The following is an 18200-nucleotide window of genomic DNA, read 5'->3' as shown; positions in this document are numbered from 1 at the left end:
TACAAACTGAAACTGACCTTTGTCACCATATTTGCTGATTTTACCCCATAACTCCAGAACATTCAGTCATAGATAGTCCAAACTATACCTTTTTGGAAGCTGTGTAATCAGATAAATAATGTGGTATACTTTTCAATATGATTGGAGCATTGTTAAAGTTTGACCCCTGTGTAATTCTTTATGACCCCTGTAGCTCATTAGAGGTCAGCTCCAGGATGCCTCCATATCTGAAAAAAATATAGTTAATTTAGAATATTTGTGCCAAATTTCATGCTTTTATCACAAACTGAATGATATGGAAATTTTAGGGCAATTCTACAGCAAAGGAATTATAATCTGACCTAATCTGTAGTTGTTAGATGCAGTATGTCCAGATTTTGCTGCTGTTGTGATTCCGAATTGCCCTTTAGCTTAGCTGCACCACTATAGTAGAAAACAACATATTTAATCAAATGACAGCAGAGAAGCTGTATGAGTCTTACCTGAGCTGAAGACTCACAGAAACACACCTCAAGGGTGTGTATATCAGCGCTTGTCCTCTGCTCATCCTTCTGTACTCTGTCCATCCCTCTGTCCTCTCCTCACACCATCTTCTCTTGTTTCCAATGTTCCTCTAAATCCACAACAAAGTGTTTTCTCCCCTCAGCAATAAAAAAGTGCTCCACTGTTGCCTTATGAAATGAAAGTGAAACCTAAAAGCATACATTGCCGCACGCGTGCACGGACACGAGTAAAGCTGAAGTCTAGCTACAAAGAAAGTTTTGCCGGCTGATGTGACCAGTGTTGACGTCTGTCCTTGTTTTCAGTTCACCTGAAAGGACGAGGGAAATGAGGTTACGCCCTAATAAAAATACCACTTAAAACTTATTCCTCATTGTTTATTAATTTATACAGTTTTGGTGAATGTATCAATTTTATATTTCTTTCTCCGCAAAGTTTTCCTGGCAGCCGTGTGTGCTGGCGTGTCGCTGTGTCTTTTAGGGAAAGTTCGGCGTCACAACGGGGGGGGGAGGGAGCGCAAAGTGCAGCTTGTGCTGCATTCAAGGGCGCTCAGAGAGCACAGTTTTTGCCGGTTAAAGTCATTTGCGAGGTCCCTTTTTTGAAAAAAATGTCACCCACTTCTGATTGGGGTGGCAACTGGGGTGGCAAGAGCTATTTTTAGGGTGTCAGTTGCCACCCCATGCCACCCCAGTAGATCCGCCCCTGGTCAGTGGGACATAATCTGGGGTGGTCTCCAGAGTGTGTTCAAGAAATTAATCTGTCCAATGTCTACCACGTTGTTCACTGAGTGGATTTGCAGGGCTAACATGGTAAAATCACAGTCCAAGTGGAGGCTAAAGCAGCTGCGTGTGCGCATCGCAGTTATGAACAGAACCCATCAATAACAGCCTCGTGGTCTGCTTGCTGCGCGCTCAGCTCACTTCTGGATCCAGTAAACTGACAGACACTCGAAAATGAAAGGACTTGAGGATTGCCTGTTCTTTTGTGTGTAGCCGTGGACCCACTGAACTGCGTGTCACGCCCAAATTTGAAGTTACAAAGTTAGATCAGTTGCTCTCTCCATTTCTTATTTTTTACTTATGATTTTGACAAAGGCTATTTTCATTCACAAGACTATTCATATTGCAATTTAAGACAGTAATGATTTTATTTTAAAATATGTAAAACATTGAACACCTTGTTTTGTTTGTCATTCAGGACCACAGGCAAGTTTGTTTTCTTGTTCTTGTTACTTTCTTTTGGGGGGGGGGGGGGGGGGGGCGCTGATCTGTTCTGTGGCTTAAATAAAACCATATCAATTCCAACCTGTGACACCCTTAGCTCTGCCAATATTTGAGCTCTATCTCTACCACTATAAGTTGGGAAACTGGGTGCGGAAGCACAAGTTCAGGCTCTATGTGTACAATTACAAATAAATACAAGTTTTGATACATTAGTACTAAACTATGGGTTAGGCCCACTACACAGCCGTCAAGGTTAGGGTTGGGCGAGGATAAGCTAATGATGCAATTGCAAAATGCTCATTTCAGAATGAGAGGTTCCGGTCACTGACTGAACGGTCCCATGGGTCCGCCCTGTCTTCGTTGCACATACAGCTGAGACTGACTTTGAGTCTGACTCTACACCCAAAGATATCAAAGGGAATAATGTGATTATTAACCATCAGATGACAAAGTAAATCCTCTTGAATCATTTTGAAATCAGTTTTAATAGTTAGGTTCTGTTTTCAGACTACCCAAGGAATTTTCTATTAAAAGCAGAGAACAGGCTGATTCTTATGTGTTGTGACCTGCTGAGTTCAAAAATTGCTATTGGCGTGCTGTATCTTGACTGTTTCCCCTTTTTATTTGCATAAAAATGGCCGCCCATTTTGCCAAATTTCCCACAAGTTCACTTACCCCTGGCAAAAATTATGGAATCACCGGCCTCGGAGGATGTTCATTCAGTTGTTTAATTTTGTAGGAAAAAAGCAGTTCACAGACATGACACAAAACTAAAGTTATTTCAAATGGCAACTTTCTGGCTTTAAGAAACACTATAAGAAATCAGGAAAAAAATTGTGGCAGTCCGTAACGGTTACTTTTTTAGACCAAGCAGAGGGAAAAAAAATATGGACTTGTATTTGCTTTAGAAACAGAAATAAAAGGTCTATTCTTATGTATTTTGTCCTGCAGAATTCAAATATTGTTAGCACTGCCTAATTTGCATAAAACAAAATGGCCACCCCGGTTTTTCACGTTTTCTAAGTTTGTTTTTGCTCAAGAAAGGCAATGAAAACTCTTTGTGTTATTTAAACTGCTGAGTTCATAGTTTATTTTTTACAAGCTGTATCTTCTCTCCATCCCTAATATGCATGAAACAACATGGTCGCCTGCTGCTTTCATACTTTGTAGAAGCTTGTTGGTCACGTTATTTTTGGCTTGTTCTACATAAGAAATTGATAACAGAACCAATTTTTCCCCATGCCTCTGCTCTGGAATGGATTTCTGTCAGTGCCTAAGAACAAGGCAGACCTGTGTAGCTTATTGGCAACAATTCTGGTTGAAAAAGCCCCAAAAGATAAGCTTGTAGTTGCTGCAGGTGGATGCCAGGATGAAACCAACCATGTTGTCAAACAATTGTGTATGTGAACCTTAAACCACTGAGCTTGCCATGAAGAGGGCGACACAAGGCTGGTGCTCCATTGTGTGAAGAGCACCAGGTTCATTGTTGTGTCTGCCAGACACAGACGTCCTACTCCTGCTGATGGCACACTATCCAAAAATGGGAAACAAGCCTGTCTTCACGAAGGCTGGCACTTACAAGCCAAAATTCATACCAATCAAAGATGTCATTCCAAGCCAATGCCCTGAATGAGGAGGTGTGAAGCTGTTGCTGTCCTTCCTTGCACTCACTGGAAGTGATTCAACTTCCTACTGGCTGCACACAGTAAGAAGACAGCTCTGAAAATATTCAGAGATCACAAGATGCTCTTAGCAACCTTAGACAGGATCCACTATCACAACTGAATGATTGTTTTGGTTATCTGCTGCACTAGAAGCGCAATGGCAAAACACAACCCAAAAAGACAAGTTCTTGGGTAGCATTCACCAATGCTTCAGAGGTATGGACAAACGCATAATGAAACAGAGACTGACCAAAGACATTGTAATCCACATGAAAGACAACATAGGAACCATTGTGCATTTTTTTTTTAAATTTATCATTGTAAAATCTGTTGTATTCTGATCTAAAGTCTCACTGAAAAGAAGAATCATTTTTTTTACATTTGTACTGAGCTCACAGCAACATTTTCCTTCCTAACTAGAGGAAGGTAGCTATAGAGTTGGGTGAGTATTTTTTTTTTTTTTTTTTTTTTTACTTTGCCTCCATGTACCACCATAATGGAGCTGGAATGAAATGATCAATGCTTGTAGTGTTGACTTTCAGCTTTACCATTTAGTCATTTGTATGCACAATCACTTCAATTTTTAGAGGCGAGAAGTAACTGGACAGAGCAAATATTACTATTTTTTCCAAACAATTTTTACAGGCGTTTCTTTAAGTCAGAGAGATAGTATAGAGGATGCCATCAACACACCCTGGACAACTTTGAAGTTGTTCTTGGCTTCAGTGGCTGTAATTGGAGAAACTGTGTATAGTGCAAATCTGGTTTGTTGCGTCACCACTTATACGCTTCATAATGAAGTGGCACGAGACGCATTTTAACACATGTAAAAAGATCAAATCTAGGCTAGAGTCTTTCTTGTAACTTCTGGCAAACTAGGTGAGATTTCACAACTTTTGAAAAATACTTGTCTGCCCCAGTTCACCATGAAGCTGTATAACTGGTGACGCAACAGCCAGAAGTTGCACTATGTACAGCTTCTACAATCAGAGCCAGAGAATCCTATCACTCCTTCAGAGTTGTGTGGGTTTCTTAGTGGCTTCCCTCACTCATCTTCTTCTCGCAGTCACTCAGTTTTGAGAATCAACCTCTCCAGACAAACTTACCATATGGTAATATACAGTTTATATGTTAATGATGAATGTAAATCCAAGACATATTCAGTGACTTGGACATGTTCATGTACATCCTCCTAACTTGTCCAAAGTTAAACGATGGCTGTGAAAGTGATGATTTGTATTAAAAATAATCTTTAGTTTGTCCAATTACTTACAGGTTTGGAAAATGTGATATTTTTGGCGAACCCTTTGTATACCAATCAAGATGCAACTGAAGCGATTTAAGTCAAAGCCAAAATTACTAAAATGGTGTCTGTCCAAATACTTATGGACCTGGCTCTAGTATGTAAGATGCAGCAAGAGTTCATATAAAACCCATCCACAACAATTAAACTTAACTTAAAAAAAAACAAAAACTAAAATGCCCTCATCCACACACCTTAGACCCCACCGCCTTCTGAACAGTCTCTTTGGTACATGCTATAGCACACTATGGCGCTATTTCGGCCGTCTGAACACAAAGAAAACAGTACTTGTTTTAACATGTAAATATCGGTATGGAAAGCATTAAGAGGAATTTCTCACTGGTGTCTGCTGTTTACGAGCATTCCATTTCACAGCTTCAAGGTTTCACTGTAACGCTGACCTGGAAAAGTGCTCGGTCTTAATGGTGTTTTCAGCGCGAAGGTTCAGAAGATCATAAACTTAGATTTTCAAAAAGACAAAGACGGGAAGAGCCAGAGGTACAAAGCCGGTTGTGGTTTCTAACAATCATGTGAGGAGGAAAACATTTAATCTGTCTTCTTGCCAGCATTCAACTTGTCGGCGTGGAGTGCGAAGGTCTCAGCCACAATCAAAGGGAAAACTAAGGAGGCATCTGCATACACCTAGGGACAAAGAAAAGAACTTTTTTCCCTGTTATGGACATTTTATAATATTTTGAATTTACTGACAATTTTTCTTTATTGATTTTTTTTTTGTTTATCATTTATTTTCATTTCATGGCAGCATGGTGGCCCCTTTAAAGAAAGTGTGCAGACACTGCCCCCTTTAGGCCAAAGGAGAACACAATGTCCATTTGTAAAGTAATATCCTTTCTTTCCCAGTTGGAGCACCAAAGCTTTTTTCATAATGCTCATCCACCTTGGCAGGGTCATGGCAAAATGAGTTTATTCCCAGAAAAAAAAAAAAAAAAAAAATTTTCTTGGAAATGAACAAGTGAGTTGCTACTCTTACACTCTTAGCAATTGATCCATGAATACTCGATCAATTACTAAGAGTGTAAGAGTAGCAACAAAGATTTTTTTAGTATGTATACACACATTTTATATATTTGTTTATTTATTTATTTAAAAAATGGAAAATAGTTTGAAATTTTGCAACCTGAATGTGTGACATAACTAAAATGGATACAACTGCCAAAGGTGAGTAGAGCACTGAGAGATAACAGCAAACAGCCAGTCAGGGTCTGAACACAGGTCATGCACATACGTATTCTGTTCAAGGGCATTTGGTGATCTTCATAATGTGACCAAGTACAGCAAATCTATCACAAAATATGTGATACAACTGCACTAAAGGATAAACACTCAATATTGCTGTGATAAATATCATCACCTTGACGGGTCTGGCGTCAGTTCTAATCTTTCCCCAGGACACTGCCTCATCAGGTCGGGCCCCAGAGTCAGATCCATCAAACTCCTGACCAGTGTTTACATAAACAGAATAGTCAGCTCCATTCCTCTGGAAAGAACAGGGGTGAGACAATCATGTGTCATGACAAAAATCGAGCACAGCTGACAGATGATGCTGTAAATTGTACAAAGTCTGAATATTTTTGTTTTCAACTTTCATTTTCACCAGCTCACTGTCACATAACATCTTTTCGCACACATATAAGACTTTTCTGCACCGTCTTGAAAATGCGAAATGAAGACTATTAAATGGAGGCAGTTACCATAAGGTTAGCATTAGCTATGTGATGTTTGACCAGGCCACCTCCCAGGATGATCATTCCTGTCCGCTTGGCATAGACCGCCTGGCTGTTTATCTTCCTGATATCTGAAATCAAACCCACATTTATCACATGACCAACAAATAATCATGAAATTGCTTTGTTGATCCTTGTTCTACACCAATAACGTTGTTACCTTCGACTATGTCCAACACTAAGCCAGGATTCTTATAGGAGTGGAAGTAGAGCATGTCACCCAGAGAACCATCAGTCAGAGCAGGACTGAATACTGGAATGTCATTCTGAAACAGACACCAGCTCATCACTTAATTACAGTGTATTTATAGATGAAACAAACTGGACGTCAGGCAGAAAGATGAAATGACTGAACAAAGCAGAATTCCTGAATGAAGTTCAGTCATTGGTGCTTTTACTCTATTGGATTCTCCAGAAGTACTGAGTCCAGTTTCATAAAGCAGTCTATTCTTGTTTAGTCAACTCACGTAGTTGACTCATTTTTTGATGTTAGTTGTTGCAGAAATGCTTAGTCGGCAAAAGTTTTGCATTAGCAGACTGAAGTTTTTAGCCTGGTACAGAGGAGGCTAATTTTATTTTAGTTGACAAAACTTCAGTGCCTTACCTCAAAAAAGGCAGCTATTATGTACCATCACTTGATGAAGGAGGGAGGAAGGAAGGAGAGACTTGCGGCAGGAGCGGGTGTTCCATTGGAGATGTTTAAAGATGTCGAGGTTGGGAGCGCTTCTCCTCCGCTGTGGCGGACTCGGTCGTGTTTGTAGGAGACGGACCAAGCCGGAAGTAAACAAAACTGTTACGCAACGGAGGCGTTTCTTGGCAATGGCACTCGGCAGGCTGCCATGACCATGAAAATCGTGGAGTAATGTAAGATGGCTCATCTACAAGTTTAGCTGTCGATGCGAAACAGAGATTAGACAATGTTGTGTCGCTAACCTTAGGCCTGGTTCACACGGCAGGATAATTAGGCCGATATCGGACCCGATCTTCCCCTTCCGACAATCTTAATGAGGCCCCAACAATTGTGATGATGCTAAAGATAATCTTATCAAATATTCTTGCCACGTGTGGTGTGTTAAGAGCAGTGGTGGGCACACTTCCGATAACAGATAATTATCGAAGATAATGTTTTCATTATCGGATTATCTTTTTAGATAAATTTAAAAACCATCATCAGACTAATTATTTTCCGACAAATTACCGTCCGATAACGTACTAAACTAAGCTGAACAGTGAAAAACATTTTCAAAACTGTTAAAGCTGGTGAGACCTACCTGTTAAAGTTTATTAATAGGCATGTTGTTCTACCCTCTGTAAACAGAAACCACTCTATCGTCTGTAAGCAAAGGAGAACTGGTGACCAAAAAAAAAAAGTCATTTCCTTTAACACCATACTAATATAATCACAATGTCACCGTATCATCCAGAGGCATACATGTTTAACTTATGGTTCAAATTTTAACCACTCATTTTAGACAAGTTATCTAAAATTATTGTCATGTTGAAGTTTATAAAGTGAAAATCAGATATATGTTTTCATTTTAAAGTAATGTGCTAATTTTTAAGGTTTTGTGAGCACACGCTGTGCCAGGCAGCAATGCATTATGGGTAGCATAAGGTAATCTCAGATGTTCACGACAGGACAAATGCATTTCAGACACTCTGTTCAGGGTCCACAGATAACAGCATTAAACTCTAGTGCCTAAAACTCTCGTGAATATATTCTCTGGGTTTATAGACAGTGTATATGCGTTTGTTAAATTCCACGCATCTTAAATGTAGCAGACACGGATTATCTGGAATTTTGTTTGACATTTTTTCAAGGCAGCTACTGCCATCTACTGGCCAGGAGTGTTCATGGCAGTATTAAACGTCTGCGTACCTGGCTGCTCTCAAAGTGTTGGTATTGTCCATTGTCCAGGCGCAAACTGAAAGGGTAAGATTATACAGTTTTACAAATACCCGACAACGTGTGTACATGGCCTTATGTCTGTGAAAGGCACTATATAATACATTTACTTACTTACTAATATTGAGTGCACGTTTTAACAACATCATAAAAGTTTTAAAACATGCAATTGCGATGACACTTCCAGGGCTCCGTAAAAAATGCGTGTTTTTACAAATAAAAATGGAATATTTTACAAAAGCACATTTATCTTTAAACCAACACGACACACGTCACATTAACGTGTTGGTTTACATAATGGATTACTGAACCAATCACTGTTTAGCACTTTACCCAGAATGCTTTGCGGTCTGTGTTTGTTACAAACCTCAGAATTAGTGCCTTATTCAACATTAAAAGATATATGTTATATTTTAACTTTGTACAAATGACAGAATTGACATTAATGGAGTTATTCTATCAGTATTTTCAAAAAAACCATAAGTTAGTATGACTTTATTTTTCAAGACCTCCGCCTGACCGGAGTGTTGAAATTGATAGGGAGCTGGCCTTATGACTGCTCTTGGTGTGCCTTTGTGGTGGGAGCGCTGTTGTAAACAAGAGCTTCCAGCAGGGGCAGAATGTTGAAAGAAAATGATTATGATTAGTAAAGAGTTGATTTCATGGGTGCTCTCAGGATTTGGTTATTCCTTAGGTCTTTTACCGCTTTTGATGCTTTCAAAAGCGATCGTGTTAAAAATCAATTTCAGCTATTTAGTAACTGCAAATGTCCCATAGACAACGATTATCTGTAACTTCCGATACATTTTTGGGTGGTTATCGGTTATCTTTATCAAAGATAACTTTTCAGTTATCTTATTATCTGTATCGAAGTAATTTTTTGGTTATCTGTGCCCACCACTGGTTAAGAGCGCTCCAATCTGCCTCGGAAGGACATCAGGAGCCCTCCGATCGCAAATCGGGGATATTCAACATGTTGGATTTTTTTGGCCTGATATCGCAGCGTGTGTTTGTGTTCCTCCGACCACAAACAAATATGTTGAATGTGACGTGCAGCCAATCAGAAAGCGAGGTGACGGACGTACGGAGCAGAAAATAAATCAAAACAGCTGTTCTCACTTACCAGAAAGTCCGGTGGTTGCACTGTATCCACTCCTTTAAAGAACGCCTTTTCTTTTTCTTTTGTATTGTTTTTTCCTTCTGTTTAAATAGTCCACAAAGTATCTCCGTTTGTCTACACTGAAGTCACATTTAATCTCGAGAGATTTTGCAAGATTTCCTGTCTGAGCTGGGAATGTTCGTGTGTGAAATCTGTTCGTGTGTGATGGTGTTTTTACCGTATGGCTGAACACCCCACACTGTACGACCAAACCTGTGAGAGCTATGATTTTTATCTTACGTGTGTGGTCTCTCAGGTTTTTGGAAACCTAAAGATAATTTAAAATCCTGTCGTATGAACCAGGCTTTAGTTGACTGAGTAAGCTTAGTAGACTAGATTAGACTGCTTATGAAACCTGGCCCTGATCACACTAACTGGCTTTTTCAACATGGTTAAACCTATACACAGCGTCGTCACATGTATCATTTATGCAGCTGATAACAGCCTTACCATGAAGTCCTACAAATGGGCTTGTGATGGCATTTGATTCTGCAGACTTTGGATTTTTACATTACTGCAAACATTAAGTATTATACAAGTTCAAGTTGTAACTTCACCATATAAAGAGGGGTACAGCCTCCTTAAGTTACGCTCATTTGGTTTATAGGTCTTGTCGCTGTTTGCATGTGGCTCCATCTACAGTGGCCTTCAACACACAATTCAAATCAAATCAAATCATTGCAGTCTCAAGATTTTTAAGACAAATTCACCTCACAACCTTCTCAAGAGTTATGACAGTACTGAGCTTGACCTACTTTTTCCAATGTCAAATCAGGGTGGATTCAAATGCCCTTTGAGTGCCCAAATACCGTACTTCTAAATCACCAATTTGTTAGGAGCCATGAGGACCTTCAGCAGATTTTTTCCCCCACATTTTTCTAGTATAACCTCTCTTTTTTAATTGCCCATTCAACTTTCAGCTGATGACTCCTAACAAGTACTCTGTTTACCTTGTAGGCCCAGTAGTAGACAGAGTCAGGGTTATTGATCTCCTTTCCAAGCCTATGGATCATTTTCGATGGAGTCCAACAAATGCCCTTGAAAAAAAAGATTAAAATTCTCAATGTATAAAACAAAAATAGGAAAGTCAGGTTACAAAAAAAAAAAAAAAACATATTAGCACACTGACAGATGATATTCTAATTACACAAAGAGGGCTGGAGGAGTAATTATTTTTTCATTGCTTGCTAGTGACTAAGCAGACTAAAGCTGTCTGTAAATGCCCAATTGTGGTTTCCTTTTCAACAGAGAAACATGGATTTAAAAAAGCAAATGAACGTGATCAAACTTGGCTATAAGGTTTGTAGATGTGGATTTCTTTCTTTTTGCATACGGAGCTGTGCCACGTTCTATAACAGGTACAGAGACACTGGTGCGAAATTGGGTTTGGTGACTTGCTATATAGTGGGGGAAATAAGTATTTGATCCACTGTCAATTTTGCAGGTTTTTCCACCTACAAAGAATGGAGAGGTCTGTATTTTTTTATCGTAGGTACACTTCAACTGTGAGAGACAGAATCAAAAAAAAAAAAAATCCAGAAAAATCACATGGCATGATTTTTAAATGATTAATTTGCATTTTATTGCATGAAATAAAATATTTGATCCCCTAGAAAAAACACACCTTAATATTTGGTACAGAAACCATTTGTTTGCAATTACAGAGGTCAGACGTTTCCTGTAGTTTTTCACCAGGTTTTCACACACCGCAGCAGGGATTTTGGTCCACTCCTCCATACAGATCTTCTCTAGATCTTTCAGGTTTGGAGTTTCAGCTCCCTTCAAAGATTTTCTATTGAGTTCAGGTCTGGAGACTGGCCAGGCCACTCCAGGACCTTGAAATGCTTCTTACAGAGCCCCTCCTTAGTTGCCTTGGCTGTGTGTTTGGGGTCATTGTCATGCTGGAAGACCCAGCCATGACCCATCTTCAATGCTCTTACTGAGGGAAGGAGGGTGTTTGCCAAATCTCACAATGCATGACCCCATCCATCCTCCCTTCAATACGGTGCAGTCGTCCTGTCCCCTTTGCAGAAGAGCACCCCCAGAGCATGATGTTTCCACCTCCATGCTTCACAGTTGGGATGGTTTTCTTGGGGTTGTTCTCATCCTCTAAACAGGGCAAGTGTAGTTGATTCCAAAAAGCTCTATTTTGGTCTCATCTGACCACATGACCTTCTCCCATGCCTCCTCTGGATCATCCAGATGGTCACTGGTGAACTTCGAACGGGCCTGGACATGTGCTGGCTTGAGCAGGGGGACCTTGCTGCCCTGCAGGATTTTAAACCATGACAGCATCATGTGTTACTAATGTAATCTTTGTGACTGTGGTCCCAGCTCTCTTCAGGTCATTGACCAGGTCCTCCTGTGTAATTCTGAGCTTTCTCAGAATCATCCTTACCCCACAAAGTGAGACCTTTCATGGAATCCCAGACCGAGGGAGATTGACAGTCATCTTGTGTTCTTCTTCCACTTTCTAATAAATAATCATAACAGTTGTTGTCTTGTACCAAGCTGCTTGCCTGTTGTCCTGTAGTCCATCCAGCCTTGTGCAGATCTACAATTTTGTCCCTGGTGTCCTTAGACAGCTCTTTGGTCTTGGCTATGGTGGACAGGTTGGATTGTGATTGATTGAATGTGTGAAGAGGTGTCTTTATACAGGTAACAAGTTCAACAGATGCAATTAATAGAGGTAAAGAGTGCAGAATAAGAGGGCTTCTTAAAGAAAAATTAACAGGTCTGTGTGAGCCAGAATTCTTGCTGATTGGTAGGTGTTCAAATACTTATTTCATGCAATAAAATGCAAATTAATTATTTAAAAATCATGCAATGTGATTTTCTGGATTTTCTTTTTAGAGTCTGTCTCTCGCAGTCGAACTGTACCTACAATAAAATGACCTACCTCTCCATTCTTTGTAGGTGGAAAAACCTGGAAAATTGACAGTGGATCAAATACTTATTTCCCCCACTGCATTGCCACGGACAACATGAACTCTAGTTGAGTGAGTAGCCACAGTCCATCATATGGAGGAATGGACATTCTTAATTAAAGTGCTGCAGATGGACCATTTTCACAATTAACACACCACTGGTGCTGCTTCTGGAGAGCTACACGAGGATCACATGGTGTTTCGAAAAAGCTGTCTACCACAAATGTGAACTTGCCCTGCGGTGTTTTGGGTGCCGAGAGCTTTTCCTTCTAATAATTGCTAAGTTATAATGTGAGGAGTCAATGCCAATAATACTGTGTATGATACGTTTTAACAGGGGAGGTGACGGTCTAGTGGTTAAAGCATTGGGCTCAGTTCAAATCCCAGGCTGACCAGAAAATCACCAAGAGCCATTGGGCAAGGTCCTTAATCCCCTAGTTGCTCCCGGTGTGTAGTGGGCGCCTTGTATGGCAGCAGCCTGACATCGGGGTGAATGTGAGGCACTGATGTATAAAGTGCTTTAAGCATCTGATGCAGATGGAAAAGTGCTATATAAATGCAGTCCATTTACCATAACACAACCATACCTGACATAAAATAAACAACAAAAAAAAAAAAATCATAATTGATTTAAACAATATGAAATCTGACAACACATTTAAAATTTCTGGCCACATCATTCAGCCTTACATATAGACCTACTTCTGTGTTCTGCTCCAACAGCATCTGGTCCAGAATGGGTATCAGCCAGTCCTCAAACTTACAGTAGTTATCATTGGGCACCAACAAATTTCCTATCCTGCAACCAGCAAAGAAGTGTGAAGGGGAATTTAGAGGGATGAAGGGACATAAAATTCTTATCTACTGTTAACTTCAAAGACATGTACTGCAGTGCAGATGGCCGTCACGCCACACCATTATGTCCTTTATGATTATGTACAGCAACTCATTTTAATGTCTGAGCCCAAAATATAAAAGTACTGTACACATTACTGACAACCACTTTCAAAACAAACAAACCCAACAGTCTCACATCAAAATCAAAGCACTTTATTACATTCTCCTCTGCACGATCTACTGTAAACAACAGAATATGTGCTTGAGGTGGAAAAAACCTGATCAGTCATACGTAAAGGATTACTCCTCTGAAGACTGCTTCAAACGTCAACAAGCTGATTTTAATAATACACTAGAATGAGCAAAAGCCTGCAGCGATGAGGAAAGGCTTGTCCACTTTATGGTTTAGAAAATGGTTGCTAGTAATATAATATGTATATGTTACTATATATTTTGTGTCAAACATCAAAATAACCAGTATGACCATTAAAGCTCAGGGTGAATCCAAATAAAAGCAGTTTTCATTCAATTAATTTTGAAACCCAAAACAAGAAGTCCAGTCTCTTGCTGATGTTTATGGTGTTTAAGAGGAGCATGAGCAGTACCCAACCTGTTGATGCCTTTTAGACGGAGCTCCTTGCCAGGCAGATTAAAGTCTCCCAAGTAGGTATGAGCCAGACACTTGATCAGATCCTCCTCTATGCCTCCAGCTGTGGTGACGATCACATCCACCTAATGCCGAATAAGCTCAGGTTAGAACGGCTTTTAATGAACATCTTTATTTTGATTCAGACATAAATTTACCATATACTCAATTGACCTCAACTGCACGTACTCTATTTGATCAAACAATGCATGTTAGGTCTACTTTTTTTTTTTTTTTTTTTACACATTTAGGCATTTAAAATGAAGAGTTAAAAGATTTTTCTGATTTACTATGTTAGATGAAGAGTGCGACTGCTCAAAGGCCTCTAAATTTTGAGTTTAAGTAACCTGAGAACTAAATGACACAACATACGTCACTTAAAAGGCCTTTTCTCTTGGCTTTCAGATGGATCATGTGGAAAAATCCATGCAGCAGTTTTTTTCCTCCCCAAACAACTTTCAAGATATTGACTGGCGTTCATAAATTGCTGTCATGTGCACTAGTAAATACCACCTCAGGTTTTTTTTTGTAATCGGGTAATCCAACAGGGGTTCAAATACATGCAAAAAAATGATGAATATATTGAGCATATTTCCAGGCTTGTGGCACTCCAAGGAAATTATGTTGAACTTGCAATAGAGGCATCATGTAAATTCATTGCTCTACTACATTCCCAGTGATCTTCATCTGTTTAGATCTAATTATCCCAGAGTGTACCACTCTTGCTGAGATGCCTCCATACAAAGATAGCTTCAAATGTTTTGAGATGCATGTGGCAAGTGAAAGTTTGGAATAAATACACATGTAGCCAAGCCTAATCTGGGATCAACGCTTGATTATGAATGGAAGAAAGGAATGAACGGGGGAATCACTGCCTTGCCCCTGTGCACCGTCCGCTATATTTATTACCCATAGACCTGTTTCCTTATATCTTAATTGCCCTTCAGGATTTAATAAGTTCTCTGTATTTCTATCTTCATCTTTTTTTAATACACCTGCAAAGTTTGACTCTATACAGACTTTACATTATTTTAGGAAGAAGGCTCAAATTAACAAGCCGGGACTTAAAACTCTTTATCCCAGTGGTCCTCAGAACCTCAGCATCAAAACTAAGGAAGTGATCATTTTGTTGGAGGCCTCGGATAGAAATGCCAATATCATTAATCTTTAAGACGGCGCCTATAATCACCACACCTGCAAGGTTTTTGGAGAAAGCAATGACCATAGATCCCAAATGGACAACAGAAATGATAGCTCAGCTTTGTTATGGTGATCAACTGTAAACTTTCTACCTTTTCTAAATCCAATTTTTTACTCAAGGTGTGTTGTAAATTTGTATCTTCGTCTCTAGACCTTCAACGAATTTCAAATGAAATCACTTCATGTCCTTTATTAAGATCTGCTGAAAAACAATGAAAACTACTTCCTTGTGCAATGCCTAAAAAAAAAGGGTTGTTTTAAATTTGTTTGGTAAAATAACTCACCTAGTACAATTCAGTCCAGTGGAAAAAAAAAAAAAAAAAAATCATCTATTTATACAGTTAATTGTGTCTATGTGTAGTACAGCATGTACCATTCTGTGTTCTGCAAGATAACGGATGCTCTCTCTGATCCCGGAGCTGATGAGGTTGGAGGTGTAACCCAGGAAGATGGTGCAACCTGATTTTGCAGGAGGAATTATCAAATTCTTTCTGTTCTTTCCCTTCGTTTTCCTCCGCCGGCTCGAGCCTCTTCTCAATCTGACAGATGAAAATGAAAAGTAGCACAAGTGAACATCCTAGATAGATTGATTATGGGTACCAATTAAATTTTGCATAAAACAGCTACAAATTGTTATTTGTGGAGAACACACAATCAACACCAGCAATCAAGCAATTTACACACAGGAAAATATGTCCATCTTAAAGATGTACGAACTCCCATCCATGAAAAGCATTTCCAGCTCTGAAATGTAGGGTTCTAATAGATAAAGGTGAGGACCAGTTAAGTGCCTATTTCTGGCCACACAAACATCTTTTAACATGCACAATGACCATAACATTAAACAAAGGCAGGCAGGCCACTAAAGTTGCTGGTGAAGCCTAAGCAAATCATAGGGTCTGATAGCAAAGAAGGCTACTGTTGCTGACTGACAATACAGGTTGGTAAACCCACTGGTCGATTAATGTGGTGATATATTTATATAAAATTATCCACATTTTGCTTGAGCTATGTCTTCTAATAACAGAGAAGCTGATCAGAAAGAGAATGCCGCATGAATGCTGCCAATCAACTTGTTGATAGCCATCAATGTCTCATGTTTTCTTAAACATGAGACACTGTAGTATATTCCAGATGAAGGCGTTGGTTGCTCTCTTACCATGCGGTTGATTTCCTGGATGGCCAAACCCAAGCTGCTAGCCTGGAAGCCTAGTGTGAGGGTAGGATTTTATCACTGCCTTTTAGATCAACCCCCTGATTAAAGTCATAGCCTCGGATCTTTGGCATATCTTCTGGGAGGTTGCAACTAGGTTTGAGGACAGCCTCCATGGCAACAGAGGGGCACGGTCTGCCATCTCCTTTAGAACACAAATAAAAGCAGCAGTCACTATGTGAAGAGTAGGACAAAATACATTATACTGTCTGTCCTGACCAGTCCTTCAGTCCGACATGTAAGACGAGTCAAAGTTGTGTCGTGTGTTGGTGACCGAACAGCAATGACACATGTCAGCAATCCCATTTAACTCTTTCTTTCAGCCTGAGTAAACTCAGATGTGTCCTGTTTGAATTTAGCCTGACTGTGTCAATATTCTGACCATGTGGCGAGTTTCTTTGTGCATGTTCCAGCATGCAGGTGCCTGAGTGCTGAGGACTCTAATAGCTGGAGAAGGCAGGACACCCATTTTCACCTGCTGCAGCAGATAAGATGGTATTTTACTGATGTGGGAATGGAATGTTTGTCTGCCTTGTGGGTTGCCATCCAGAACCCAAGGCAGCACTATTTCATGCTCCCAGACTTGACATGGTTATATGAAGCCATCCTTGGTCATCAGGGCCTTATTGGCTCAGTGCTTTCTCCAAGGCTCCAAGGTGACCCATTTTCACATAACTCATAATCACTCACTCATCTTCAATCACTTAGTCCAATCAAGGGTTGTGGGGGGCTGGAGCCTATCCCAGCAGTCATAGAGCATGAGGCGGGGTACACCCAGGACAGGACCCCAGTCTGTCGCAGGGCCACAAACAGACAAACATACACAGTCACACCCACTTGCACACCTACAGACAATTTAAAGCTTCCAATCCGCCTAACCCGCATGTCTTTGGATGTGGGACCCTGAGGAAACCAACGCAAACACAAGGAGAACATGCAAAGTCCACACAGAAAGGCCACGGGAATTGAACCCACGACCTTCTCGCTGTGAGGCAACAGTGCTAACCACTAAGGCACCGTGCTGCCCATAACTCATACTGTTAAATATTAGTTTGATATTTAAACAGTATCCAAAAGCACTTTTATAACCAATATTAACTACGTATTAAATAGACTATATATCAAATATTTCTAAATGAAATATAGATGTGGCTAAAAGAAATGTTAAGGCTGGACTACTTTTGTCCAAAGAGCTGCTTCAACCATCCAATTTTAATGTAAAGTCTTAAACGCATAGAGAGGCAAACGTACCTGTTTCCGAGAGAGACGTTAGAAAGTTATTAAATATCAAATAACTATTAAAAGTCAGAAAAACAGGTTAATGAAAGTTTGCATGCTAACAAACAACGCTACCTGCGACAAAAATCCGGTTCCGTTCAGCGCATGCGCAAACAGACGGCTGTGGTTCTTCTTCGTCTTGCTTATTGGCGGTTGGCAACTAGCTTATAGGGAGCATTACCGCCGCCAGCTGGACTAGAGTGTAAGTCGGGAGGCTGGCTAACGTCCCTAAAATAAAATAAGAGAAAAAAATAGGTAGGAGACTTATACCCTGTGCAGTAATCCGGTATTTTGATTTGATTTATTTGGCAATAAAATACGAGTACATAAAATACATACATACAAGATATAAAATTGCCGAGGATAACACAAAAAAAGCATAAACACTTATTTCCATTGTGGTCCTCGAGAAACAAACAAACAAACAAAAAATTAATAGTAAACAAAATCCTGATAACTATCAGCTAAAAGTTTAGACATAAAAAAGTTCCGTATTCTTCATACTGTCGTAAAAGTACTTGAAGCACACCCCACTAGACTCTAGCGTATCAAACAGACGGTTTTGGGTACTAAGTTTAAAAAGAAAAAAAAAAAACAC

The 18200-nt window shown here is 39.8% G+C and overlaps 1 protein-coding gene and 1 long non-coding RNA gene across 2 annotated transcripts in view; one reads left to right on the top strand and one right to left on the bottom strand.

Moving 5' to 3' along the window:
• LOC117528339 overlaps positions 1–812 on the top strand; it is a 639388-nt gene extending 638576 nt beyond the window's left edge. The window contains exon 3 of the long non-coding RNA XR_004565738.1: positions 748–812. This is a non-coding gene — a long non-coding RNA (uncharacterized LOC117528339). The remainder of the gene's footprint in view (positions 1–747) is intronic.
• A 4079-nt stretch (positions 813–4891) lies between these two features.
• LOC117528016 (deoxyhypusine synthase-like) lies at positions 4892–16273 on the bottom strand. The gene is given in 10 exon segments (XM_034190539.1): positions 4892–5333; positions 6064–6189; positions 6404–6507; positions 6597–6702; positions 10452–10538; positions 13131–13227; positions 13876–13997; positions 15485–15571; positions 15573–15650; positions 16229–16273. Coding segments are annotated over 10 exon segments (948 nt in total). The 3' UTR covers positions 4892–5237.
• Positions 16274–18200: the final 1927 nt, after the last annotated feature.

The sequence above is a fragment of the Thalassophryne amazonica genome, chromosome 16, assembly GCF_902500255.1.
Source record: "Thalassophryne amazonica chromosome 16, fThaAma1.1, whole genome shotgun sequence".
Lineage (NCBI taxonomy): Eukaryota > Metazoa > Chordata > Actinopteri > Batrachoidiformes > Batrachoididae > Thalassophryne > Thalassophryne amazonica.
The sequence above is the reverse complement of the archived record's forward strand: the minus strand, read 5'-3'. Positions and strand labels throughout refer to the sequence as shown.